Here is a 27403-nt window from a genome sequence, read left to right on the forward strand (position 1 = left end):
TGAAGCTGTATTTTAGGCTTCAGTATTTTTTACTTGAGTTGCAACGCAGTTAAAAAGAAAAAGGCAGAAAATCTAGCATCCAAAGCTCTAGGTTCAAATCTGATTCAGCTATTATTATTTATGCATCTAATAAAGCTCTGAAGACAAACTGCCAAGGTCTTAATCATGGCTCTGCCATTTCCGGGTGATAGGACTGATTATTTAAATACTCTAGGCTTCTATAATAAAGAGGATACAAATTGTACCTCTCTCCTAGAGTTATTGCAAAGATTAAATGAGGTAATAAAGTATTTAGAATAGTGTCTGGCATACAGAAAGGGCTTAGTAAATGTTAGCTTTATAAGCCATCAGTTTCTTGCTAGCAATACTGGAAGAACAATGATGGCTCCATTAATTTCTTAGAATTGTGATGAGGAATAAATATAACAGTATTATAGAAAAATCCTTGGACACTTAAAAGGTTGTCATTATTAACACAGAAAATACTAGAGAAATAATATTGAAAATCATCAAATTTGAGGGTGAAGCTACTAGAAATGAAAATATGGTATAATGGAAAAGACAATGTCATTTTCTGTAGATGTCCAGTATTAAAACAGAATTAATGTAAAAACTTTACCCAAACACATTTGTTTTTAGTTAACCTGACTAATAAGTGAGAAAAATATGAAATTGAATTAAAAAGCGAGTGGTGTGTCTCATTCAAATCAAATTACTAATTTTACATTACTTTTACTTGCTAGAAAAAGAAGAGTTTTAAATTAGAATTAAAATCCAAATGGTCAAAGCCATGATCTATACTTTTATAACTCCTGGGTCAAAAAACATGCAGATGATTGGAAAGGAGAAAGCTTTGCAGAGATGTAGGTCAGAGGAGCAATAACACAGACTGCTGTTAAACCTAATACATATTATTAGAATTAGATTCAAGAAATATATGAACTGGATATTTTGGGGACAAAATGAAACATGTATTATTGGCAACTGGCTGATTTAAATAACCCTTTTTGGAAAATTTTAGTAATCAGAAAATGACAAGTTTTTGCTTCTTAATAAGTCATTTAAAAAGGAAAACATTCTAAAATCTTATTACTTATATTCTATTTTTTAAAAATACCCTGATCAAATATTAATACCAGTATATACTATTTTCTTAAATATATTACTTTCTATAATAAAGATCTTTTATTTTAATCAATTAAACATTTTGGGTAACTACTACTACATTTCAAGGTACTGTATAAGAGACAGTGACAAATATAATCTGAAGAAAAAACAAAATATACTTAAATATAATTTTAAAAAGTCATTTTCAACACAGGGCAAAGATATTGGGAAGGGTGACTAGTATTTTATATTTTTAGTGAAAAAAAGTATGCATTTAAATCATGAAAAAAGTATTTAATCATCCAAATAATTTAAATTTGTAATTCAGAATAGCTTTTGTGTTATATGGAACAATATAAACTGCTAAATAATTCAATCAATTTCTAAAATAAGATTCCATACAGAGAACAGTTATGACAAGTCTTAAGAAAACCTGACCTACCGTGCAGGACCAGAGGGTTCATCTCTTGCTGAGCTTAATACTGTTTTGATTATAAGTTCCTAAAATAAGGGGAAAATAGTAGGAATGACTAAGAGTTCATTCATTAATCCAACAAATATTTATTAAATGGCTACTATGCCACGTGCTAAGAATATTATAGTGAAATAGAAGGAAGTCTTTGTTCTCACAAACATACTTTGTAACAGAGTCCAATATAGCTCAGAAAGTTAGCTAAATATCTGCAACAATAGTATGGTCTGAATGTTTGTCCCTCTTAAATGTGTATGTGAAATACTTGCCCCCAGAGATGATGGTATTATTAGGAGGTGCTTAGGTCATGAGGGTGGAGTCTTTAGGAATGCAATTAGCTCTTATAAAACAGACCCCGGCAGAGCTCCCCAGCTTCTTCCACTTTGTGAGGATACCTGCAGAAGGCCCAGGATGAACCAGGAGAGGACTCATACCTAAATATGACTATGCTACACCTTGATCATGAACTTCTTAGCCTCCAGAAATGTCAGAAATAAATTCCTGGCGTTTTTATAAGCTACTCAGTCTATAATATTTTGTTACAGCAGCCCCAAACAATTTTTTACTTGAAATTTATAAAAAAGGCTTATTAAGAAGTAGGAACATATCTGCTCCTAATCAGACACTATTATCTTTATTTTTAAGGTTTAATATATGGGGCAGGTTCCATATGCAATTACATAGTCACTATGTAATTTGCACCATCTCCTGTTCAAGCCTGTTAATGCTTAACTCCTGTTAATGCTCCCAAACCCCAATTCCTACAGCAGAACAAATATTCCATTCCATTTTGTCTGATTCCTTACATTAGGAAATTGGGAGAGGGAGAATCAATAAGCAGGTTTAGTGTCACCTCAACTTTAGAAGCCTTACATTGCAGCAGTGTCTGGTACATAGGATGTTTCAATAAATGTTCAGTGAGTGAATGAGTGAATCCTAAGAGACTGACAAATGAGTGGGTTCAATAATAAGAAAATGCTTCCAAAGCAGTTATAAACACAAAAAAGGCTATGCTCCTAATAGACATTCCAGCCTTTGTGTCTGAGGTGTATGGATGGTTAATGTTAACAACTGTGTGAATTTCTAAGAAAAGAAGGAATACAAATTTTATTGAGTATAGTATGTATGATTAAACAGTCATTTATATGCTATAAATTAGCTCTGATTTCTTACCTTAACATCTGTAAACTGAGACACAGCAATATCAGGAATACTGGGATGGAGAGCAGGCAGTTCACAACATAAGTTAGGAAAGCAAACCAGAGATCCCAGAAGGACTTGTGCTTCCACTCTTGGTGCCTATGTATCCAGATTTTTAAAATCTTTAAAATGTATGTGTTATTCAATTCTCAGAAAAATTACTTTATCACCTAACCATATTACAGAGAGAAATGAGTGAATAAGACAAAATTCAAAAAGGAAAAGGGTAACACAAAAAAATTCAGGTTTTTACATATATTTTCCAGATAAATCAGTTATTCTCAATAAATGCAGCAAACAGCAGAACTTTCGTTAAGAGCAGCTAATAAGCAAAAATTAGTCACAGTTAATGAGACTACAAATAAAAACAGTTTAACTAACAGCATAAAATTATCTTGATTTGGAGAAAAAAATATAGTTTTGTTTTAAAGGCAATTCATACATCATAACACATTGTTCTTTTTAAAATACTTTTTACTAAATTTATTGGGGTGACTATGGTTAATAAATAACACATTGCACTAATGAGCATATGACTTGAATGCCATTAAATTATGTGTTACTATCTAAGGATGAGTAAAGTAACTAAGGATGAAAATGTGAACTATATTTTCAAGAAACAGGCACTAGTCGAGATGGTTTTTATAATATGCAGATGAGAAAAAGCATTGCCTGTATTTCTTACTGAAAGCAAAATTAGAATTTATGCTTGAACTACAGATGAAGGGAACTTTTCATCTTTTTCCTTAGCTGTAATTAAGCCATTTCTTAAGTATTAGCACTGAACATTTCTTTTTCTTCTCTGACTCCTTGCATGCCCACCAAACACCAACATCAGCCTACTAATATATTGCTATATTTACTAAAGTAACTACAAATTGATTTATATATTTAATGTTAAAACAATCTATTAGAAATATAATACTTTTATTCACATAAATCAAGAAACTTCAAGAGAATTTCCTTATGTTAATAAATGCTGTAATAGAGGCAATGGACCAGTACTATATCATGATCTTCACAAAACAACTAGTTTCCATATTTAAAAAATAACCTAAATTTCTGATATAAGGCAGCAGCAAAACTGGGCAGAGTAAGCTGGTAGCCACCATCCCAATTTAAAGTAAGTTATTCCATAAAAATGAAACTGATCAAAACCCCAGTTGATGAAAGAGAGTACCTAAGTATTTTTCTTGAAAGGTGGGTAAGATAACTGGGAATGTTCAGGTATATAGATGTAATGGAGCAGACCTGAAATGTGATTGTAATTAAGAAAAGCAAAAACTAATTATTTTATAATCTGCCTGTCAAGGGATGGGAGAGGGTGATTAACAGAAAGATGATATGCATGGGATAAAATAGAAATCCAAAGGGCAAGATTTAGACTGTGTACTGCCAATGTCATCCAGAGGAAAAGACTGCCCCTATCCTTATAGTGGAGATGTGGGTATCAGGTTTGACTCCTGCAACTATTCTGGTTTCCTATGCTGCCTTTCTCAACAGGTACTTCTCATATAAATCAGGAAATGACTATTTTCTATATTTTCCCTAGGATGTTACATAAGTAGTCTTCAGGCACAGGAGGGAACTGTACTCACATAAAATGGATGCCTAAGGACTTTAGGGCTTAATTTTCCTGCAGAACTTTGAGAAAAGTTAAAGAAAATATACTGACCAGTCATCTGGAACAACTGGCCCATTGAACAGAAATAGTTTTCATAGTAAGTTGATTTTAAAAATTACATAGGTTTATGTATCAGTCTTCTGTGAGTTCTATAAACTTTTTGCCAGTATCTAAGACTGATAATCTGTGTACACTGAAAATAGCTTTGTAATTTGTTTACCATATTTAATTTGTCCTCCATTTAATCCACTTCCAAATTAATATACTTATTTAATATTCTCAAAGCAGACTCAATTATCTCTTTTGCAACTTAAAAAAATTTTAACTTTTTATTTTATATGTTATAATCTGAATACTAGCACTACAAACCTTCCAATATGTAGCAGTCTAAAGCAGTGCTTCTTAATCTTTAATGTCTATATCAACTATTTGGGATATAGTTAAAATGCATGTTCTATTCCAGTAGATCAAGAATGGAGTCTGAGTTTTTGCACATCCTTTTTTGTGTGTGTGCACGAGAGGGGGGAGACAGAGGGAGGGAGGGAGAGAGGAAGATGAGAAGCATCAACTCGTAGTAGCATCACTTTAGTTGTTCATTGATTGCCTCTCATATATGCCTTGATGGGAGGGGTGTGGTACCCAAGCCAGCAACCTTTGGGCTCAAGCCAGTGATCATGGGGTCATGTCTATGATTCCACACTCAAGGTGGCGAACCCACACTCAAGCTGGCCAGCCTGTGCTCAAGCCAGCGATTTTAGGGTTTTGTACCTGGAACCTCAGCATCCCAGGTCAACGCTATTTCACTGTGCCACCACTGGTCAGGCTGAGATTCTGCTTTTCTAGTAAGCACCCTGATAATGCCAAATGTTTCTGGTGTACAGAGCACATTTTGAGTAGCTGGGATCTAAAATGCCTTTCTGTTCTGTCTACTACTTTCTAAACAAAATAGATTATTTGTTCCTTGAACACTGCTTACTCATGCCTGTATTCCTCTGATTGGAATACCATCCCTAATCTCCATTCTCATTTATAAAAATACCACCAATCTTTCAAGAACGTATTCAAATATCTTTTGCATGAAATCTCCCCGATATTACTAAACAAATAAAATCTCTTCTTTGTTTGAATTACCATATAATTTTATTTTCTTTAACAAACTCTCAATTTTGCACAATGTGTCATGTAATGTCCCAACCATGTTACAAATATTATTTTAATCTTTATAAATAATCCTATGAGGAAGGTTATACCTCCACTTTTGATGAAGAAACTGAGACAAGAAAATTAAGTAGTAACTTGCACAAAGTCTCACAACTAGTAAGTGGCAGAGCTGGGATTTGAACCCAGGCAGACTAACTCTAGACTACTTTTTTTTTTTCTGTATTTTTCTGAAGCCGGAAACGGGGAGAGATAGTCAGACAGACTCCCGCATGCGCCCGACCGAGATCCGATCCACCCGGCACGCCCACCAGGGGCGACGCTCTGCCCACCAGGGGGCGATGCTCTGCCCCTCTGGGGCGTCACTCTGTTGTGACCAGAGCCACTCTAGCACCTGGGGCAGAGGCCATGGAGCCATCCCCAGCGTCCAGGCCATCTTTGCTCCAGTGGAGCCTCGGCTGCAGGAGGGGAAGAGAGAGTCAGAGAGGAAGGAGAGGGGGAGGGGTGGAGAAGCAGATGGGTGCTTCTCCTGTGTGCCCTGGCCGGGAATCGAACCCAGGACTTCTGCATGCCAGGCCAACGCTCTACCACTGAGCCAACCGGCCAGGGCTCCAACTCTAGACTTTTAACCACAATGCTAAGCTCCTCCTATTGGTATCTATTTGTTATCCCATACTTTATAGTTGTTCCTTTTGCATTCCACCCAAAGGAACACTTTGTACACAAGGGGAAACAAAAATTTAATAACAGTAAAAGGGCTTAGCACCATGTTTAAACACATACTATGCTGAATAAATAATTACACGTTCAATTAATAAACAACTATAGGCCTGACCTGTGGTGGCGCAGTGGATAAAGCGTTGACCTGGAAATGCTGAGGTTGCAGGTTCGAAACCCTGGGCTTGCCTGGTCAAGGAACATATGGGAGTTGATGCTTCCTGCTCCTCCCCACTTCTCTCTCTCTCTCTCTCTCTCTCTCTCCCTCTCTGTCTCTCTCCCTCCCTCTCTCTCTCCTCTAAAAATGAATAAAATGTAAAATAAATTAAATTAAAAAAGGATTAAAAAAAAAACAAACCCAAGGAAAAAATAAATAAATAAACAACTATAAGTGTGATGCTGGGCTGGGACCTGTAGGTGCAAGATGAATAAGACATGATCGCTATTCTCAGGGAACTGAAGAAATGAGATTAATAACTAGCTATTAATACAGGTTCTTCTTCTTTTTGCACATTTCCTCCAGGAACTGTATCCAGTTTCATGGCTTTCAATGCCATCTATAAAGTAATGTTTCCCAGCTTTTCAACATATTCAGTCCTGATATCTCCTTTGAGTTCCTGAGTAATACATACAGTGGCCCTCCTGACATCTCCTCATGGATGTCTCATAGGCAGCTTACTATGCCCAACCAGAACTCCTCCTCCTCATTCACTGTTGGTCTTTTGCAACTTAAAAATGTATGTGAGACTTCTTTGCAAGGTATAAAGTACTAGTCAAGCATTACTGATTTTTCTTTCAAATACTCTTAGAATTTTCTACTGGCTTCCGGTTGTTATTTATACTTTGCTCCAGAGTGATCTTTCTAAGAGATAAGTTTGATCCATTTGACTCCTTTCTTAAAATCTTTCCATGGTTATTCCTTCCTTGCTTAGGATGAAATTTAGTCTTTTTAGCACTATAAACATAGTCACTGTCTCTCTTTAGTTCACCTTGGCCACTTAAAATGAACCTGTTCCAACTAGACTAAGTTACTTGGTGTCTCATAGCTCCAGAACTGTATGAAAAATCCTTACATGTTGTTCTGGAGCTTAGAGTATATTACTAGAGCATGTTTTTGGTTACCTCACCTGTTTCTTTCCTTATGTTATAGCCCATTGCTCTTTCTTTACCTTCTTCTCTTCTATTTCCTTAGATTTCCTCAATTTAAAATTGTTTTGCTTATCAGATTTAGTACATTGTTACAGCTCCTGAGTCAACTTATCAACTAATTTTAATACTTTCTTATACTTCAGAATTTATTTCCTTTATTTATTTATTTATGTTACAGAGACAGAGAGTCAGAGTGAGGGATAGACAGGGACAGACAGACAGGAACGGAGAGATGAGAAGCATCAATCATTAGTTTTTCATTGCGCATTACGACACCTTAGTTCATTGATTGCTTTCTCATATGTGCCTTGACCGTGGGCCTTCAGCGGCCCGAGTAACCCTTGCTCTAGCCAGTGACCTTGGGTCCAATCTGGTGAGCTTTTGCTCAAACTAGATGAGCCTGTGCTCAAGCTGGCGACCTCGGGGTCTTGAAACTGCGTCCTCTGCATCCCAGTCTGAGGCTCTATCCACTGCGCCACCACCTGGTCAAGCTTCCTTTATTTTTAATGTGGCAGAAACAATTTCAATTAAACTGTAAAATTTCCTGAATATTAGATTGCTAGATCTTTATCAACAATAGCTCTTCCTTTGTTGCTTTGGTAACTGAGTCCTGGTTAAATAAAGTTTGTTATATTATGAAGAACAGGAAATAAAAACTTACATTGAGAAAAGCTGAAGAAGCCACTCTGCCAGCTGCTACAATAAAATCCATTACAAGCATTGTGGCACCAGGCAAACCAAGTGAAAAAAACTGAGGTGAGCAGTGCTTGATGATTGTATTGACAATATCCTTAGGAATAAGACACAAATGCAATCTTGAGTATCAGCTAATCAATATCCTTACAAATAGATATAATATGAAAGAATAAAACAGGTAATTACTATTCATTGGCTGACTAATTACAAAGACTAATTTTAATTTTTCCAAACAATCTATGCTTAGTATTATAGTCTGTCAAAGGAAAGTAAACTTAAAACACCTTTGTTTAACTGACACCAATACAACATTTTTTCACACTAGAGAGTGAATTGGAAGGCTCTTTGCGTCCAAGGGTTAAAATGAACGGCAGAGCAGTCCCTCCTGCTACCTATTTTCTTCCATGTGCTAAGTCAGAGTTCTGAAGTTGCCTGGTCTGTTTGTTATCTGGAACTGAAGAGGTTCTCTTTTTTATATCAATTTAGGTCCTTTGATGATAAATATGTGGGCATTTTTGAGGGAGTATTTTTAACTTGGTTAATCTCAAAGAAAAGCTCTCTTTTCACAGTAATTAAGAAGGTCAATTTATCAGACACGTTTATAACGTAGAACACTGTAATTATTTCTAATTAATACAAGAAATTTTTCATTTTTAAGAAAGTGATATAATTATCATCTTTTAATATAGATTTAATACTTTCTAAATGAACTAAAAGTGAAATTTAACCACATTTGATAAAAATGTTTACATTGCTGTGACTTCTAACCTCTCACACTTTTTAGTTTTATGGCCAGGATCAAGAACCCAGAAATAATGTTCTAGAGTCATAATTATGACGATATAATGTAATGATTATATCTGATACAAATGCCAAGTCAGTATAATTGTCATTATGCTCATATAATTTATGATAATAAGAAAATGTGATGTGCTGACTCTTAAGAGTGGGGAAAAAAATCTCTGACCCATGACTGAATAAGTAAATCAATATGCATCAAGTGCCAATTATCAAGTAACAACTACAAAATGCCTAAGATTTCAATGTAAGCAAAAGATGGTTTAATCTCTTCAAAAAGTGAAATGGTTGGTATAACATTAGAGGCAGGATGAATAATAAAGTCAATCCCTTAACTATAATAGCTTGTTTTTTTCCACCTATGTTTCAAAAACAATGAGGTCATAAAATGAAAGAAATCTATAAATAAATCACGATGTAAAGGAAAAATTTTAATTCTAAATCTTAAATGTCAAATGCTAAACAGAATTGAGAATCAAACATAAATGTATAAAGCAACTTGTTAGGAAGTGTATATATTTACCTGATCAATATGAAGTAATCCGCAATGCATTATGTTATAGAAATGTGTCAGAAAATCTCTATTTGGAGAAACATCTTGTCTTCTCTTCATTGTATTGCAAATAAGTTTATAAGCATGTAATTTACCTTGTTTATATTTATCAGTCAACATGGTTGCCTACAATGAAAAGATATTGGTTGGTTTTAATACTCAAAAACAAATATTAAATATTGTTTGTTAATAAATATTTGAAAATATCAGGCAATATATTTATTTTCATTTATTTCTATGTTGGCCCAATTTCTTTTTTTTTTTCTTTTTTACAGAGACAGAGAGAGGATCAGAGAGAGAAATAGACAGGGACAGACAGACAGGAACGGAGAGAGATGAGAAGCATCAATCATCAGTTTTTCATTGTGATACCTTAGTTGTTCATTGATTGCTTTCTCAAATGTGCCTTGACCGTGGGCCTTCAGCAGACCGAGTAACCTTTTGCCTGAGCCAGCGATCTTAGGTCCAAGCTGGTGAGCTTTGCTCAAACCAGATGAGCCTGCGCTCAAGCTGGCAACCTCGGGGTCTTGAACCTGGGTCCTCCGCATCCCAGTCCGACGCTCTATCCACTGTACCACTGCCTGGTCAAGCGGCCCAATTTCTTGATTAAACTAAATATCAGAATTTCCTAGGCTACAATGATACAGTGTAGATATGAATAAGCCACACAGTTTCACTTAGGAAAATGTACCAAACATATCAAATGATACTTGAAAGGATTACATCTTTAAAAGTACATACATATTGTGACACAAATTCAAGGTTAATATTTCATTAAATAGAATAAAAACATAATGATGGATCTTGCCTGACCAGGCGGTGGTGCAGTGGATAGAGCGTTGGACTGGGATTCAGAAGGACCCAGGTTCGAGACCCCGAGGTCGCCAGCTTGAGCGCGGGCTCATCTGGCTTGAGCAAAGCTCACTAGCTTGGACCCAAGGTTGCTGGCTCCAGCAAGGGGTTACTTGGTCTGCTGTAGCCCCCCGGTCAAGGCACATATGAGAAAGCAATCAATGAACAACTAAGGTGTCACAACAAAAAACTGATGATTGATGTTTCTCATCTCTCTCCGTTCCTGTCTGTCTGTCCCTATCCCTCTCTCTGACTCTCTCTCTGTCTCTGTAAAAAAACAAACAAACAAAAAAAAACAACAAAAAATAATTGTTCTTTTACAATAATTTTGCTATGCCTATTCTACTCACTATATAACCCTTAATGACTAAAAACTAAGTGCTTTAAGAAGACTATACAAAAGCTCAGATATCTGTGAAATATTTAAGACTGACCACATACTTACATGCTAAATAAAATGTTTAAGTTAATCTTTTATACATTAAGCTTACCTTGAAAAGCCAAGGTGTAAGAATTCTCAGTGGAGGAATCAAAACTGGTGGAGAAGGGGAAGTCAGGTTATCAGTTGAAATGCCGAGGTTATCTCTGATCTGTAATTTTCAAATAAAATGCAACAAACCTATGAAAAGTGTTTTCTCTTCCAATTTGTTTTACCCTACACTTGAGATCAAGTCCCGTATCTACCACTGAATATATATTTAATCATGGTTAGGTGACTGCATCATGATAAGCACCAGTTTATAGTAAGGGTATAGAGGTATGCTCTATGTTATTTAAGTCTTCTACTTCTTAATACTTTATTTTCCTTTCCTTCTCCCCTTACATCATGTCTTTCTTACTTTAGCTAAATTCTGCCAAAGTTCACAGAGGTAATCAAAAACTTGAGCATGTATTTCAGGATCCATAATAGCGTTGACATCTCCCAGAATGCCGAGCATTCTTCGCCACATTACAGTGGCCACATCAGCGTGCCACCCTGTGAGAGTACCCCCTGCCATCACACTACAACATTCAGACGGAAATTCACTGATTTCTGTAGGAAAAAAAAATACACAAGTATAATTTTTTTGGAGAATTGAATCCAAAAACATGAGTTGAATTAACAATCTTAAATAACTACAAAAGTGAGTAAAAGAAATGCCAATATGCATCAGTGTTATTTTCTTCCTGACAAGGTAAAACATTACCAGTTCATATTTATTTATTTTGGCAATAATTATTTACCCGATAGTGCTTCTATCTAGATTTACCTAAGGAGGAAATGATGAAGACACCAGATAAAGAAATGTATGTTTGATAAAAAGATCCTATTTACAACTATAGACTCTAATAACCACTTCAGGTTATATCATTAAATTAATACAAAATCTCAGGCTGAAGGCAAATCCTGTAGGAAGTCTTTATAAGCCTGTGTCCTTGTAGTTAAAAGCTTTCAAAGAAATATATTTCACAATTGTGTCAGGCCTGGCATTAAAAGGGATATCACAGTGACATGGAAAAACACCATTTTTACTAAAATTTAAACATAATCTAAAATATCCATAACTATATTTTTGGTTATTAGTAGTGAATGGCAAGATTATATGTAGTATAGGCAACTCTGGATGCCAGCGTCATCTCTATCAGTAATTACGTGATATACAAGTATTTAATAACCTCCCTAAGGCTACCAGTCTTCCTCTGTAATAAAGATCATTTAGCTGGGTATCATTACAGGTATCCTCCAGCTTAAAAAATACCTATTACTACTTTCATATATTTTAAAATTTTCTTAAATTTATTGGAATGACATTGATTAATAAAATTATATAGGTTTCAATATACAATCCTATTATACATAAAAAAATGTATTATTCTATTCAATGTATATAGTGGAAAAGGCCAAATCATTTAAGTCTGTAAAAATTTTTCCTGCTTGATAAAATTTCAACATACTAATAATTTAAATGTTTGTTAGTATATATACAAACTTTACCCTTAATGTTTACCTTTTTTCTCTTTGCTTTGTAAAGTGTACAATAACTGATTGTATTACTAAAAAGGTACTAAGTAGTCTTCCACAATAATAAAAATAGGCTTTTGGTGTAAACCTACTAAAACAAAACAAAAGAAAGCCTGCAGTTTTAACAATCTCTGTTAATATCTCCCTTCTGTACAGACCCTTCATAATATAGTAATAAATCAACTGCTTTGTCTCTAACTTATTCTCTCAAAGTAAAGCTAACAACATTTTAAATGATTACAAATCAAGCAACAATGTGTGATTCTTTAGATCCCAGATTGGGCTGGTGGTGGTATGAGGTAGCTATAAGGATATTATTGAGACAACTGAAGAAATTTAATTATGAACTAAAATTGCAGTGATATATCAATAAACATCTTGATTATGGCCATTATATTGTGGTCATGAAGGAACTAAATGTACGCTTATACTTAGGACATTCTCCCTGAAATGTTTAGGTATATAGTCTACTATTTCTAATTCACTCAAATGACTCAGCAAAAACCCAAAAATTTAAAAAAGGCATGGTGAGATTTTTTTTGTGCCTGTGTATATAGAAACAAAAGGATCAACTGGCAAAATATTAACAACTGGTGAATTTATCTAAAATCTTTATGGTTACTCATTTTCCTAACCTTGCAATTTTACTAAAAGTTTAAAATTGAAAACAATAAACTGCAGGCCAAAGAAAGAATAGGTCAGAAACAACCTACAACCAGGAAATTAGGACTATGTAACTCCAAGGTAATTGTGCATTAAAAGAATGAGGGGAGGAGGGGAGGAGGAGGGGAGGAGGGGAGGAGGGAAAGGGGGGAGGAGGGGGGAGGGGAGGAAGGGAGGAGGGAAGGAGGGGGGGAGGAGGGGAGGAGGGGAGGAGGGCAGGAGGGAAGGGGAGGGGAGGGGAGGGGGGAAAAAGGCTAGAAGTTATATGCTTTTAAATTTCTTCCTTGGGTCAGAGAGCTCTCATGACCACTGAAGCTAGTATTCTATATTATTTATTATAAGTATCTGTTCAACTATGTCCTTGATCAAAGTTTTTAGCATATTTGCAAAATGACTTCTTATCTTGATGCTTATTACATCATGTAGGACTTAGCATAACTTTTGTTTTTAAATTTGTACTTTCTACCAATTCCTACTCAGTTTTTAACATTTACTTAACAATAAAAATACTTCATTTGGAGCATACTTCTTAATTAAATTTAGTTGATATACTTGCAAAATAAAAGTCAATAAAATATTATTGAATTAATCAATTGTTTCATTGAAAGCCTGATTAGCAAATGATAATTCTACTTTCTCCTGTTAGTCAGCAGGTTCTTCAGATACAACTTTAATAATGATGCCAAATTATGTATTTCTTTCTTTTGGAAATTATGGCACTACATGATAATATAACAAACACAATTAATGCAATGACTAGTGCTAGAACTATAATCAGCTAAGAAATAACAAAAATCAGAGGATATCTTTCCTTAAGAGCAAGAAAAAACTTTATAGTAACAAATTTCCAAAAGGCTAAGAATTAAGTCCAATGACAAAATAATTCAAAATAAATATGTATATAATACATAATCAAGCTTAAGATGCCTTATTTAAGATCTCTCGACACTAATACCCTGAAAAAAGAAATAGCAAATATCTAATTTCCAAATATTGCCTAGATCATCTGGAGTCTGAAGAACAGAGTGATGGAGCTTCTCATCAAGCTGTAGATCCTTCTGTTCCATATGGTCTATATTCAGTGTGGAAGGAGAAGGTGTTTGTGACCTGGATTCCAGAGTTGAATGAACTGGAGACGCACTTTCTGAACCTGTGGATATAAATTCATAAAATCAGTATAAAGAAGATATTCAATACCCTCTACCTTAGATGTGATGCATAAAGCCCTAGATATAAACCAGAAATTAAAAACATCAAAAGATAAAAGATGTTACAAATTAGCCAAAGAGGTAAAATCATAATATTATATATGACTTTGTATGTTGGGGTATCATCTCATGTCTTTTATGGAACTAGTACCGAATCAGAATTAGATATACCATCATGGATAGGAGCCATCAATGAAAGCAAGGTTCTCTACTCCCATTCCTGGTCCAGCTATAGAAATTCTGGTACCCACTTTTATTTCATCACATTTACTTCACTCTTAGGGCAATTCAAGAGAAGAACTTGCTCATTGTGCTCTCTATGCCACTATTGTCGTTAGCCTGAATTACAGTGGTCCCTGGTGGTCCTAATATTGAGTCTCCCTCACATTCTTATTCCTTTGTCCCAACCCATTCTCCATAAGGCAGTCATAAAGATCTAAAAATCTAATCTAACCATGTCACTTCCTCATTTAAAACCCTTCTATAACTCTTTAGTGGACTCAGCAATAAGCCCAAACTTCTAACTGTGGTTTTCCAGTCTTTCCGCAACTTTCTTACTGTTCCACTATCCCTCCAGCACAGCAATTTTCAACACTTTCATCTTGTGGCACACATAAACAAATTACTGAAATTCTGTGGCACACCAAAAATGTCTTTTTTGCTGATTTGACAAAAAAAATAGGTATAATGTTGATTCATTCACACTGGACAACTATTTTTGTGTGTGCTATTGTCATTTTTTAATTTAAGGGAAGAGACAATCTAGGGGAAGAGAGTTCAGTGCCCCTGACTGAATAGCTACTATATGTCTTAAAAATTCTTATGGCACACTGTTTGAAAATCACTGCTCTAATACTTTTAAGTTCTAGCCAAAGAAAGTAAACTACTGATATTAATCAGAATATATCATACCTCTGGCCTTCTCTACATGTTTTCATTTACATAAAGCCCTAATCTTCCTCTTTTAGGTCTGGTTAACTTCTTGCTATTTTTCAGTTCTCTGTTTAGACTCTACTTCCTGAAAAGCCTAATCCTAACCTGCGCAGTGTGAATCAGGAGTCTCTGCTATAAGTCCTGTATCTCCCCATTATATCACTTATCACACTGACTTGAAGCTGTCTGTTTAATTTTAAATATCCTTCAGTAGTGCATACACTCTGTAGGAAGAGGGGTCGAATCTTCACTGTATACCACAGTATATTGCCAGTGCCTAGTACAGTGTCCCGCACATAGCAGGCATTCTTGCTATTTTAATTTGTAGCTTAAGTTAATATTTTATCGAATAAGTGGTGGTGGTTGCAGTGGAGTGTTGCAAGTACCAAGCAAGTAATTAAAATGTTAGGTCTTTTCATTTCATTTTAAGCTCTTTCTAGTATAGAATGATCAATATTCTGTATGCCATAATAAAACTTGCCCCTTGTTACTTCTTTCCATACAATAAAACACATCAATATATTCATGTATTATTTTATTCCCATAGATGTGTCGTTCCATATTATTTATATAATTTTTAAATAGAACACAACAAACACCTTAAATAAGCTATGAATGCCTTACTGAATGATAATCATACGACTCCATCTAGGTTCAATTATGATACATAGTAGGTGGTAAGTTTCCTGTGCTTCATTTGGGATCTGGTGTAAATTCATTTGACACAAAATCATATTAAAGAACAGCTACAGAAACTTAAGAATACCATACATTGATACAAAAGCAAACTGCTAAGGGCATAATAAAAACAATCTCAATATCAAAAACTTAAGATATGTGACAAAAAATATCATTAGTCTTTTAGTCAAATGCTTTGCAATACAAATCAATTACTCTTATCTCCATATGTTTTCTTCATCCATAAAAATCTGATTCAGGCCTGACTTGTGGTGGCGCAGTGGATAAAGCGTCGACCTGAAACGCTGAGGTCACCGGTTCGAAACCCTGCACTTGTCTGGTCAAGGCACATATGGGAGTTGATGCTTCTTGCTCCTTCCCCCTTTCTCTCTCTCTTCCTCTCTCTCTCTCTCTCTCCTCTCTAAAAATGAATAATTTTTGTTCTTATTACCATTATGACATTTCCTTTGTAGTTCAGAAAAACAATTATAGAAAAACAGAAGATTCAGGACTACTAACGTCCTTTGATAGAATACAACTGTTCTTAAATTTTTTTTAAAAGTTTATAGAAATAAATAAAAACTTCATAGTTCAGCCTTTAAAAAAATCTGATTCATTTTTTAATAGGGAATATGTTTTTTTTAATGTTTTTATTTATTTATTCATTTTTAGAGAGGAGAGAGAGAGGGCGAGAGACATAGAGGGAGAGAGAGGTGAGAGAGACAGAGAGAGAGAAGGGGGGAGGAGCTAGAAGCATCAACTCCCATATGTGTTTTGACCAGGCAAGCCCAGGGTTTCAAACCGGCGACCTCAGCATTTCCAGGTCAACGCTTTATCCACTGTGCCACCACAGGTCAGGCTGATTCATTTTTTAAAAGGAGGCTTTAAGTAACATTTTATTAAGATTAGCTATTAGAAAATCATTGCTGCCTTTCATTTTATTAGTAACAATCTATATAATGGCTAATTTATAGGCATTTTTCTCTTAAATAATTTTTTTATTTGTTATATATTATGTGCATCCAAAGCATGACATTAAAATATTACTAAATTTTTTTTAGATAAACATATTGCTAGGCCCTGGTTGGTTTGCTCAGTGAATAGAGCATTGGCCCAGAATGTGGATGTCCCAGGTTTGATCTCCAGTCAGGGAACACATGAGAAGTAACCATCTGCTTCTCTTCCCCTCCCTCTCCCCTTCTCTCTCTCTTCCCCTCTCACAGCCAGTGGCTAGTTTGTTCTGAGTGATGGCCCCAGGCACTAAGGATAGCTCAATTGGTCTAAGAATCAGCCCAAGGTCTGAGGATAGTTCGGTTGATTTGAGCTGGGCCCCATATAAGGGTTGCTGGGTTGATCCCAGTCAGGGCACATGTGGGAATCTGTCTATCCCCCCTCCTCTTACTTAAAAAAAAAAAGTATTGCTATAGAGATAGTCATGCCCACAAAACAGGCTATTTAATTTTTGTTCTTATTACCATTATGAGATTTCCTTTGTAGTTCAGGAAAAGAGAAGATTCAGGACTACTAATATCCTTTGATAGAATACAACTGTTCTTAAAATTAACAGTGTGATAACATATGTAAAACTTCACCTTCAGAAAACACTGTGTTGCCCTGGCCAGTGTCGGTCTGGCATGTGGAAGTCCCATGTTCAATTCCTGGCCAGGGCACACAGAAGTGCCCATCTGCTTTCCCACCCTCCCCCCTCTCCTTTCTCTCTGTCTCTTTCCTCCCCTCCCATAGCCAAGGCTCCAATGGAGCAAGGTTGGCCTGGGCGCTGAGGACAGCTCCATGGCCTCTGCCTCAGGCGCTAGAATGCCTCCGGTTGCAACAGAGCAACGGTCCAGATGGGCAGAGCATCAACCCTAGTGGGCATGCCTGGTGGATCCCAGTTGGGTGCTTGCGGGAGTCTATCTGTTTGACTCCCTGCTTCTCACTTCAGAAGAATACAAAAAAAAAAAAGAAAGAATGAAAACACTGTGTTGCCCAATCTGTGCTGGCACAGTGGATAAAGCATTGACCTGGAACACTGAGGTTGCCGGTTCGAAACACTGGACTTGTCTGTTCAAGGCACATACGAGAAGCGCAAGTTGATGCTTCCCACTCCTCCCCCTTGACCCCATGTCTGTTTGTCTCTCTCTCTCTCAAACCAATAAAATATAATGCTTGATGGTAATGGCACAATGGATAGAGAGTCGACTTTGGATGCTGTGGTCCCAAGTTTGAAATGCCTGCTTGAGCACTGGTTCACCCAGCTTGAGATACTGGGTCACAGGTTTGAGTAAGGGCTCACTGGCTTGGCTAAAGCCATCCCCTCCCAAACCTCCTGTCAAGGCACATATGAAAAGGAATCAATAAACTAAAGTGCTACAACTATGAGTTGATGCTTCTTATCCCTCTCCCTTCCTCCCTTCCCTTGCTAGAAAACAAAAATTAAAAAAAATAAAATACTGTGAATAGTTGTACCCTTTGCTGAATTTTATGTCTTTTAAACAAATCAATCCAAGAATTGGGCTAATTTCTTAGACAAACACCCCTAGAACTATTAATAATGACCCTGAATTTCTTTTTAGGTGAGAGAATGGGAGATAGTGAGGCAGACACCCACGTGTGCCTGACCAGATCCACCCAGCAACCCATCTTGGGTTGATGCTTGACAACTGAGCTATTTTTAGTGCCTGAAGCCAATACACTCCACCAATCGAACCATCTTCAGCACCCGGGGTCATGCTCAAACCAATAGAGCCACGGTCTGTAGGAGGGACAGAGGGAGAGAAGGGGGTGAAATCAAATGGTTGTTTCTCCTGTGTGCCCTGACTGGGAATCAAACCAAGGACATCCATACGTGGATTTTCTATTCACTGAGCCACTGGTCTAGGCAATAATAGCACTGATTAAAATAAAATTTCTAATAAAACTTCCTAGTAGAGTCCTAGAAATAGTTATGTATAGCAAATATATGTTACATCAATATTTAAAATTCTTAGAAATTGAATTATCCAAAAATCAGTGAGGCAAAGATCCAAAATAAGTTCTCTAAATATGTCAAGTTTTACTTTCACAACTTTGGGTGAAACTTTACTTTTGATAACTAAAGAGAAGAAAGAAAAAGAGGGGGTGCATCTCTTTTACATTATATAATCCTTTGAAAACAGAATAGTCTGATTAACAGCTTAAAGGAAACCAGAATATAGCTTGTATGGGAAACACCTCTAGTTTACTGAGAGTAAAATGTTTAGAAACTCTTCTTCCCTTCAAAAACATAGCTGGTCTCACATTAAGACAGACACACATGGTGGGATTCTTTTGAGTCAAAGGCCGAGAGGGTTATGAGTGAATCTACTAAGAAAAGTTCTCATACATGTATTACTTTTACTTTGAAATTATACTTTTTTAAGGTTCAGTAATCTTTCTATACTGCCCCAAAACTTAAAGTTTTGATAGTATTAAAATTTTTGTCACAGTAGAACATAAAACCCTACATTTTTTTATTCACCCATTGTAAGTATAGTTATATGAATTTGGAAACTGTACAGTCCTGTACTCAACAACACAATCAAAATATATAACAGATCATCACCATTAAAAACTTTCTTATGCCTATTTCCAGTTGATCCCCTTCCCTGAGCCCATGCCCCAAGTAACTACTGATCTGCTCTGTCACTATAGTTCTGTCTTTTCTAGAATTTCCTATAGATAGAATAATAAAGTACAGTATATAGGCTTTTGTATTTGACTTCCCTCATTTTAGCAGGTTTTTGAGAGTGAGTTATGAATTTGCATATATTAACACTTAATTTTTTTATTGAGTACTATTCTAATAAATATTCATGAATAAATACATCACAGTTTGATGATTTTGTTGAGGAGATGTGATTGATTCAGACATGCAGAAATCCCTGGTCCAGTCTTGCAAGTTTCAGCCAACCCCATGACGCAAACACCACCCCACTGATATTTAAACTGGAAAGGATAGTCACCCACCAAAGGGTACTACTACACTGCAGTGGAAACCAAAGTGGATTTGGTTCATACAGTGGAAGTCCTGGACTGTGGGCCACTAATTGCTCAGGTTTCTGATGGTCACTGCATAAACTCTGCAATAATGTGGCCCTGCATTTCACACCTAAATTTCTTGGACTTGACTTGTCATATTATTGTTGAGTTTGACCACACATAAAAAGTTGCTAAAAAAGATAATTTACTGTATAAATACAGAATATTAGGACATTGAACAATAGATCTTCTAACAGGCAGTATGCTTTACATTTTCTGTAATACTTTATCAGAGATACCCATAAAAATCTAGGCTGATCCTGAAAGACAATGAAGAAGGTATATTGCAGTAATTCTTAACTTTGTTTGGTTACCTATTTAAAAATCGCTGCAGGAAGTATTCTGGTGCAAACATACACAAAATTTTGCCTATAATATTAGGAGTTCATAGAGTACCCTGAAGCCTACTCATGTGGATTCTAGGTCAAGAAACTCCAGATTAATTTTTTCTCCATTATTACATAGAGATGAATGAAAAAAATATTTAAAAAATAGTAATAATACTTAAAATCTATCAAATTTAATTCTAAACACATTTTTTGGTGGCTTTTTAATTTTTTGAGAGAGAGAGAGAGAGGGAAGCATCAACTCGCTGCTCCTCTTAGTTGTGTATCTACTGACTGCTTCTCATACATGTCCTGACCAGGACTAACACTGGCAACCACAGAGTCAAGCCAGCACCCAGGGATTAAGCCCTGATTTGGGCTTGAACTAGAGATCTCAGAGTCCAGCCAGCACCCTTGGATTAGAGCCAGCATCCCTGGGGATAAGCTGGTGACCTCAGCACTCTGGAACAACACTTTATCCACTGCTCACTGGCCAAAGCTCTTTGGTAACTTTAAAAAAATACATTTAAGGAATACATTCCCTTGAGTAACTTTACCAGTAACAGTTGCAACTTCAGCAACCTGTTGATTAAGACTGCTTGTTTCAGAATCTATGTGAAGAGTGGTTAGACTAGCCACTTCTTGTTCTTCAACACTTTGATGATGACCAGAACCTGAATCCACATCAGCAGAGGACACAATCCCAGCATCAGCTCCAAAGCCAAAATCTATAGGAAGAAGAAATGTTAGTATATACAAGGCCCAATCATGAAACAAAAATATTTATAGAAGAGACACAGCTAATTTAGCAAAATGATTAAACATTAACATTCCCCTTATATCTATTCTATTTATATATCACTCACGCAAGTGTAAATGATGTTAACACTTGGAAGTTTATAATTAGAAACAAATACTTAAAAATTAAAATAAAATATTTGATTGTAGAAAAGGGGGAAGAGAAAGAGAGAGACAGAGATAGAGAAACAGAGAGAGACAGAGACAGAAACATTGATCTGTTCCTATTATGTGCCCTGATCAGGGATTGAACCCAAAATCTTCACTTATAAGAACAGCACTCGAATTAACTGAGCTATCCGGCCAGAGAAAAAACAAATTTTTAAAGATTCCCATAGATAATAAACAACAACAGTAAAAGATAGATATATATCATCACATTCCTATCTATGTTTTCTGATAGATGATAACATACTTACTACTTTTCAAGTATTACATAATCTCTAGTACAGGTATATATAATAAAAATGGCACATAGATGGATGATAAAAATCATTTTTTTGAAATCACACTCCCAGCCTGAGGTCAGAGCAGTATATAATCCATAAAGGTGGAAAATCTATAATTCTCCAATGTTCCTCCCAGCTCTTCACACACTTGGTTCCCAAGATTTATACTTTCTTTTTTAAAAATTTTGGTATCCTTCACTGACTGCCAAATGTAATATAGAATTACAGCAGAAATGCTATATGAAAGTGACATAGTAGAAATAATACCACTGATGTTATTTTAAGATGAAGCAATTATTCAAGAAACATTCTGGGCACTGTAGCACTGAACCTAACTGTAGTGACCATACTGAAACAGTGAACATGTAGATAGTGGTTCCCAAGTATGGGTGCGAAACTGCCAACTCATAACCATGACTGTCTGGCCTTTAACAGCAAATCCATCCTAATTTTTTTCCTTTCTACATATTTGATCTTAAAGTATCATTCATTTTATAAAAGAACAGTGTATTTTGTTGTTTTAAATGCCTTCAGTTTGGAAAAATAAAGTAGCCCAAACTTGAAGTGATTCCCTAAATCTTCCTTTGGTATTTCACTGAAAAATGAAATCAAAATATATGAAAACCCCTTATCTAAGTAACTTTAGAGAAAAAGGTGATGGTTATGTGATTCTAAGTCAGTCTCGATCAGAAAACAATCAACAAAAAACCCATAATGCTCAAACAGAAAAAGATACTTGCTGTCAAATTTTCGGCCATCATATTGGAAAGCACTGAAAGAATCCGAATGACTGTCTGAGCTGACAAGATCACTGCTCCCTGCACTGGCAGGAGAAGTCCACTCAGAGGGCACGCCTGGGTCATCAATAGGGCGCATTTGGTTCTGCTTATTAAGAACATCAGGGAGGTCTCTGGGAATTTCGAGGCTGCCTGGACTACTTCCTCTTCTTGTCATAGTCTAAAAATTCAAGAAACATTTATCATTTAAAAATGTTTTTATATTCTCATTAAACCTCTGAAGTCTTTAATTTCCAAGACAATTACCACAAAAAATGTTGGGATTTAGGGCCTGAAGTACGAGGGGAAAAACACACTAACCAAACAAGCTACGTTTACTGTAAGGACCGAACTACTTTTGGTCTGCCTAAAACAAAGATCCAAACATCAAAGAATGCTGAGTCTGAAACTCTTAAGCCTCAAAAAGATCCATAAAGTTAATATAAGTTAAGACAGTAGAAAGAGCGAAGTATTCAAATGGATAAAGAAACAATAAGAAAGTGAAGAATGATGACAAAGATGTGAGTCTATCATAATTCTGTAATTTTTTCCCACTCAAAAAAAAAATCTAAAAAAAGAGGGGAAATGTAATAGACTTAGATCCTTTCAAAAAAGACAAGTTGAAACCAAATGGAATATGACCACTCTAAAAAGCAATTCCATATATATTTCTCTTCCTTTCTTAATAATTAAGCATCATTAGGGATAAAACTGCTTCTATTTTTATTTTGCCATAATTCTAATACTCAAAGCTAACTTTAAAATCTACTTCAAAGTTATCTGAAATGATTAAGAAACTTATGCTATCAAAATAATGGGAGTTTGTCCAGAAGACCTCCATTGTTATCTCTCCGGCTAAAAGCTGGCAGCAGACTAACTTACAAGCAAGACAAAAAATGGAGGGAGGGCCCTAGCCAGTTGGCTCAGTGGTAGAGCGTTGGCCCAGCGTGTAGAAGTCCTGGGTTTGATTCCTGGCCAGGGCACACAGGAGAAGCACCCATCTGCTTCGCCACCTTTTCCCCCTCTCCTTTCTCTCTGTCTCTCTCTTCCTCTCCTGCAGCCAAGGCTCCATTGGAGGAAAGTTGGTCTGGGCGCTGAGGATGGCTCCATGGCCTCCGCCTCAGGCGCTAGAATGGTTCTGATTGCAGCAGAGCAATGCCCCAGAGGGGCTAAGCATCACCCCCTGGTGGGCATGCTGGGTGGATCCCAGTTGGGCAAATGCGAGAGTGTGTCTGCCAACCCCCTACCCCCACCCCCACTTCTCACTTTGGAAAAATACCAGGGGAAAAAAAAAGAAAGAAAAAATAGAGGGAGGACTAGGAAGGTAATGGTGTATACATGAGTAGTTGAGCAAACCAGTACTCTGGTCAAAACTATAAGTCTGCTTGTTTTACGCCTCAGAATAAAAAATATTAAAATATAATTTAAAATTCTTAATTAAAAAGGGATAAATTTAGGGGAACGCTGTTTTGACCAAAAATTTCCACATCTATAGTATATATAGATGTATAGGCATATATCTTTTAGCATCTCTACTTCTGGTCTAACATCAAATAAATAAAATAAAATAACACTTACTGATGCATTACCACTTCGAAGTCGTTCTGCTATAAACTCATCCATCAGATCAGGAACATTAGCATTGCTGCTGCCAATATCACTATTAAGAGGAGGCAATTTTGGGCTCATGTCCTCTTTATTGACTAAAAATAAATAAATAACTATATATAGTGAGGAAAGACTTAACTGCAGTTTCTAAATTTGAAACAAGCAAGATTCGCCCCCCCAAACAAATTACCTATGCCATATCAATTATTTGCCAAACATGCATTTATAATTTCTCTCCTTTTAGATTTAATTTTAAGAATTAGTAAATTGACATTTACTTTATTTAACTAAGCAGATGTTAGTCAATCTCCAATATAACCTTAAACAGCAAGAAAGCTTATAGATAAGCACTAGTTGGAGTTAGGTTAATATTGCCTATAAAGAAACTGGTATATTTATCTTTCTGCCTCTATGCTTCTATTTAGTGTTAATTTAGAATTCTATTTTTCCCAAAAGAATATTGGCAAGAAATATATCCCCTGGATCTATGCAAATCTCAGGGGGATAAATGAATTTAAGTTTAGATATTTATAAATCAAATTTTTATGACTTTAACATGCTGTTTCTATTTATTACAAAACCTAATTTTATTGCTCTAATAAATGATTTTCACAAAGATTTTTCTGTGAAAAAAAAAATCCAAAAGTTACCTTGATTTCTTTTTAATGACATTGTGATTTATATTACCAAGAAAATGTTAAACTTGGAAATTTATAGAAAATAAAATGATTTATTTCACTATTATGTTGTTATATAGTTGATTTCTCTTCAATTCAAAGAAAATAAGCACTGTTTATATCCCTAATTAGGTACAAAGCATTTCAGGTTAAGAAAATACATTTATCAGGAGGAGCTCACAGTGAAATACCATTATCTTTATGTAACTGGCCAGGCTTTGCTAAGCTGTCAAATACTGCCCTCAAGTGGCATCAGTGGCTCAATGCGAAGTGCATTCATTATACAGCGTTCTGTTAATCATGCTAACAAAACCAGGTTAAACAAATAAAATTAAAACCTACCTTACTGCTGAAAGTTAAATTTCTATATCTGTGAAGTTATTTTAAATTTGAAGATAAAAGTTATCATAATCTTGCTTTTTGTAACTGTCCATAGAGGTTCCATATTTAAATCATGATTGATTATCATGAAACCTTTATGCACATCTAAAATCTTAGAAAAGAGAAAGTAATGATAAGTGTTTCAAAGATACAATTTGCATTCTATACAAATGAATGCAAAACTAAAATGCCTATAGCTTGTTTGGAAATTGCTTAAATGAAAAGTAACAATCCACTTTAAAATTAAATATTTCCTCTTCAATTACAGTTAACTAAAAATGTCCGTGCTGATTGTTGGACCTTGATTTCCATTATGTTACATAATGTCAAAGTAATGTTCTACCAAGAAAAAAACCCCCAAATATATCAGCAGTAAAAATAAATGAACTCAGTGATGTAGCTAGTGCTCTTTTAAATATAAATAAACTACTATAGGGGTAGGGGTGAAAGTATTCCAACTCCTCAGAAAACTTAATTGCAAGGCTCACTTGGTACACACTCAGAAAAAGATCTGATTTAGACAGCCTCTGAAAGTTCATTAAAATTTTCCTGTACCTTCCTCTTTCCTATCCTGTTCAGCAGCAAAGTGGTTTAACTAAATGCCTTATAAGGAAAATTAGTAATTTAAATAAACATTTTATGCTGGGAAAAATACAGCTGGGTAAAGGCGCATGCATAACCAAACAGAAAAAGCAGTGACCATCCCAAAGCTTTTTGATTGCTTATAGCTTGCTTCAGTTGCATTAAGCCAAACTGGTCTGTGTCTTTCTCCTTTTGCGCTCTGCACATTGTTAGTGCTCACCTGCAGCTTTCCTTCCAAAATAGCCCATTACATGACTGTACAGATCCCTCAGTGGAGCCTCTGGTGGCATTCTGTTCTGCCTCTGTGGGGAAACATTTGCCTTCGGCTTTGAAAGAGCATGTACAACAGTTTTATAAACGCCACCCAGGGAGCCCTGTGGTAGTCCTGCCTCATGACCTGATGATCTAAGAGTACTACGACTACCTAACTGATAACTTGCAAGTCCTTCTTTTTGTAATACGATGGGAATCTCTGTAGATTCCTTAACTGTTTTACTCCCTATTGATGTACTAATTGTATCCAGAGGTCTGTACACACCAGGTTTTACTAGTTCAGTAACACTGTTTGAGTTGTTATGAGGGATGCTGGCGCTGCTATTGCTACTACTAAAGCCACTGAGCTTCCGTAGTCTCATCTTCCATGGAGCCTCTTTGTTTTCCAGAGGATTATAAAACTGAACTGACTCAGTAGATGGTCTAAAAGTAACATGAACACTATTTCGTTTTTTAGTAGAAATTTTCATGATTTTGGCTCTATGTGTTACTGTCTCAGACAAGCTCCTTTTGGTTGGAGAAAGCTTGCTAGTGTTTGTAACATGAGGCATCCTACGAATGGGTGCTTTGAGTGTAGTTTTCTTGGCATGCGTAACATGTGGGGCAGTTCTTTTTTCATTAATTTGCACACCCTTAACCTTCTCAACTAGTGTTATATCTACACAGGCATCTAATTCTGTAGCTGCTTGTCTATACAGATATTTCCTCTTTTCTTTATCACAAGGGCTACCAGAATTAGGTTCTGATGACTGTTTATCACTGTTTAGTTGTTTAGATTTTTCAGAAGATTTTGTTCTCATAAAACTATCTAATTGGTTAGATGCAATGTTACTCATGAAGACAGATGAGTTTTTCTCTTTTTGAAACTGTATGTTTTCAGGAGTCCCAACAAAAGAGGAGATATTTTCTAATTTATTTTCTTGATCTAAGTATTCTAATTTATCTAAGGATGGCCTTTCATCCCTATTTACAGCAATAACCACTTCCTGAGAAGCTGCATCTTTACATAACTCATTTTTACTGTGATTTTCCTGGTTTTCCTTAAAATATTCTTTCAGGGAGGAAAGAAGATCGTCATCTCCTTCAAGGTCAATGTACTGGATTTGTTCAAAAGCTGAATCTGCGAGTTCTACTGGATCTATTAAGTGACAGAGATGGTCATATATGCTATCACCGACTTCCAGAGAAGACTCTCTACTGTGAGTGTCAGTGAGGTGGCTCTCAGTGGATCTAGTGATTGAAGAAGCCTCTGCGGAACTCTGCAAGCTTGGCGCGTGATGGGATGAACTGTCAATGACAGGAACTGCACCTTTGGCTCGTTCAACAGTGAATGGTTCCAAGATGTCAGACGTGCTGCTGCTTCGAGGCAGTGGCTGCTCCTCATTCAAAGCGCCAAAAACTTCATTTCCAGTGTCTTCACTTTGTGAAAAATGTCTGACTCTAGTTGGGCGGGGAAGCATTTGAGTATCATCAATATCTGTAAAAAAGAAAAATTACGTAGAGTAGAACAATATGAATATGAAAAATATTACTTTCAACCAGACCCTAATCATATCCTTAAAAATAAAAAATTCTGAGATTTTTTTTGTAAGCTCAATGACAGAAAATCTATTAAAAATACAAATGTTTTTAAATAATGATGGGCACAAGCCAATACAGCACGTAGT

At 35.9% G+C, this 27403-nt stretch overlaps 1 protein-coding gene across 5 annotated transcripts in view; it reads right to left on the reverse strand.

Moving 5' to 3' along the window:
• The window catches only part of RALGAPA1 (Ral GTPase activating protein catalytic subunit alpha 1), a 269942-nt gene that overhangs the window by 112931 nt on the left and 129608 nt on the right, over positions 1-27403 (reverse strand). For 3 of the 5 annotated variants that reach the window (XM_066277755.1, XM_066277758.1, XM_066277757.1), the window contains 11 exons: positions 25684-27213; positions 23794-23918; positions 22180-22396; positions 20750-20920; positions 13989-14141; positions 11166-11359; positions 10818-10916; positions 9445-9600; positions 8089-8217; positions 2753-2878; positions 1550-1608 (listed from right to left, as the gene is read on the reverse strand). In XM_066277755.1, coding sequence (XP_066133852.1) covers positions 1550-1608; positions 2753-2878; positions 8089-8217; positions 9445-9600; positions 10818-10916; positions 11166-11359; positions 13989-14141; positions 20750-20920; positions 22180-22396; positions 23794-23918; positions 25684-27213 — 2959 coding nt within the window. The remainder of the gene's footprint in view (positions 1-1549; positions 1609-2752; positions 2879-8088; positions 8218-9444; positions 9601-10817; positions 10917-11165; positions 11360-13988; positions 14142-20749; positions 20921-22179; positions 22397-23793; positions 23919-25683; positions 27214-27403) is intronic. The other 2 variants (XM_066277759.1, XM_066277760.1) reach the window with 1 other exon arrangement.

Source organism: Saccopteryx bilineata, chromosome 4 (genome assembly GCF_036850765.1).
Source record: "Saccopteryx bilineata isolate mSacBil1 chromosome 4, mSacBil1_pri_phased_curated, whole genome shotgun sequence".
NCBI lineage: Eukaryota > Metazoa > Chordata > Mammalia > Chiroptera > Emballonuridae > Saccopteryx > Saccopteryx bilineata.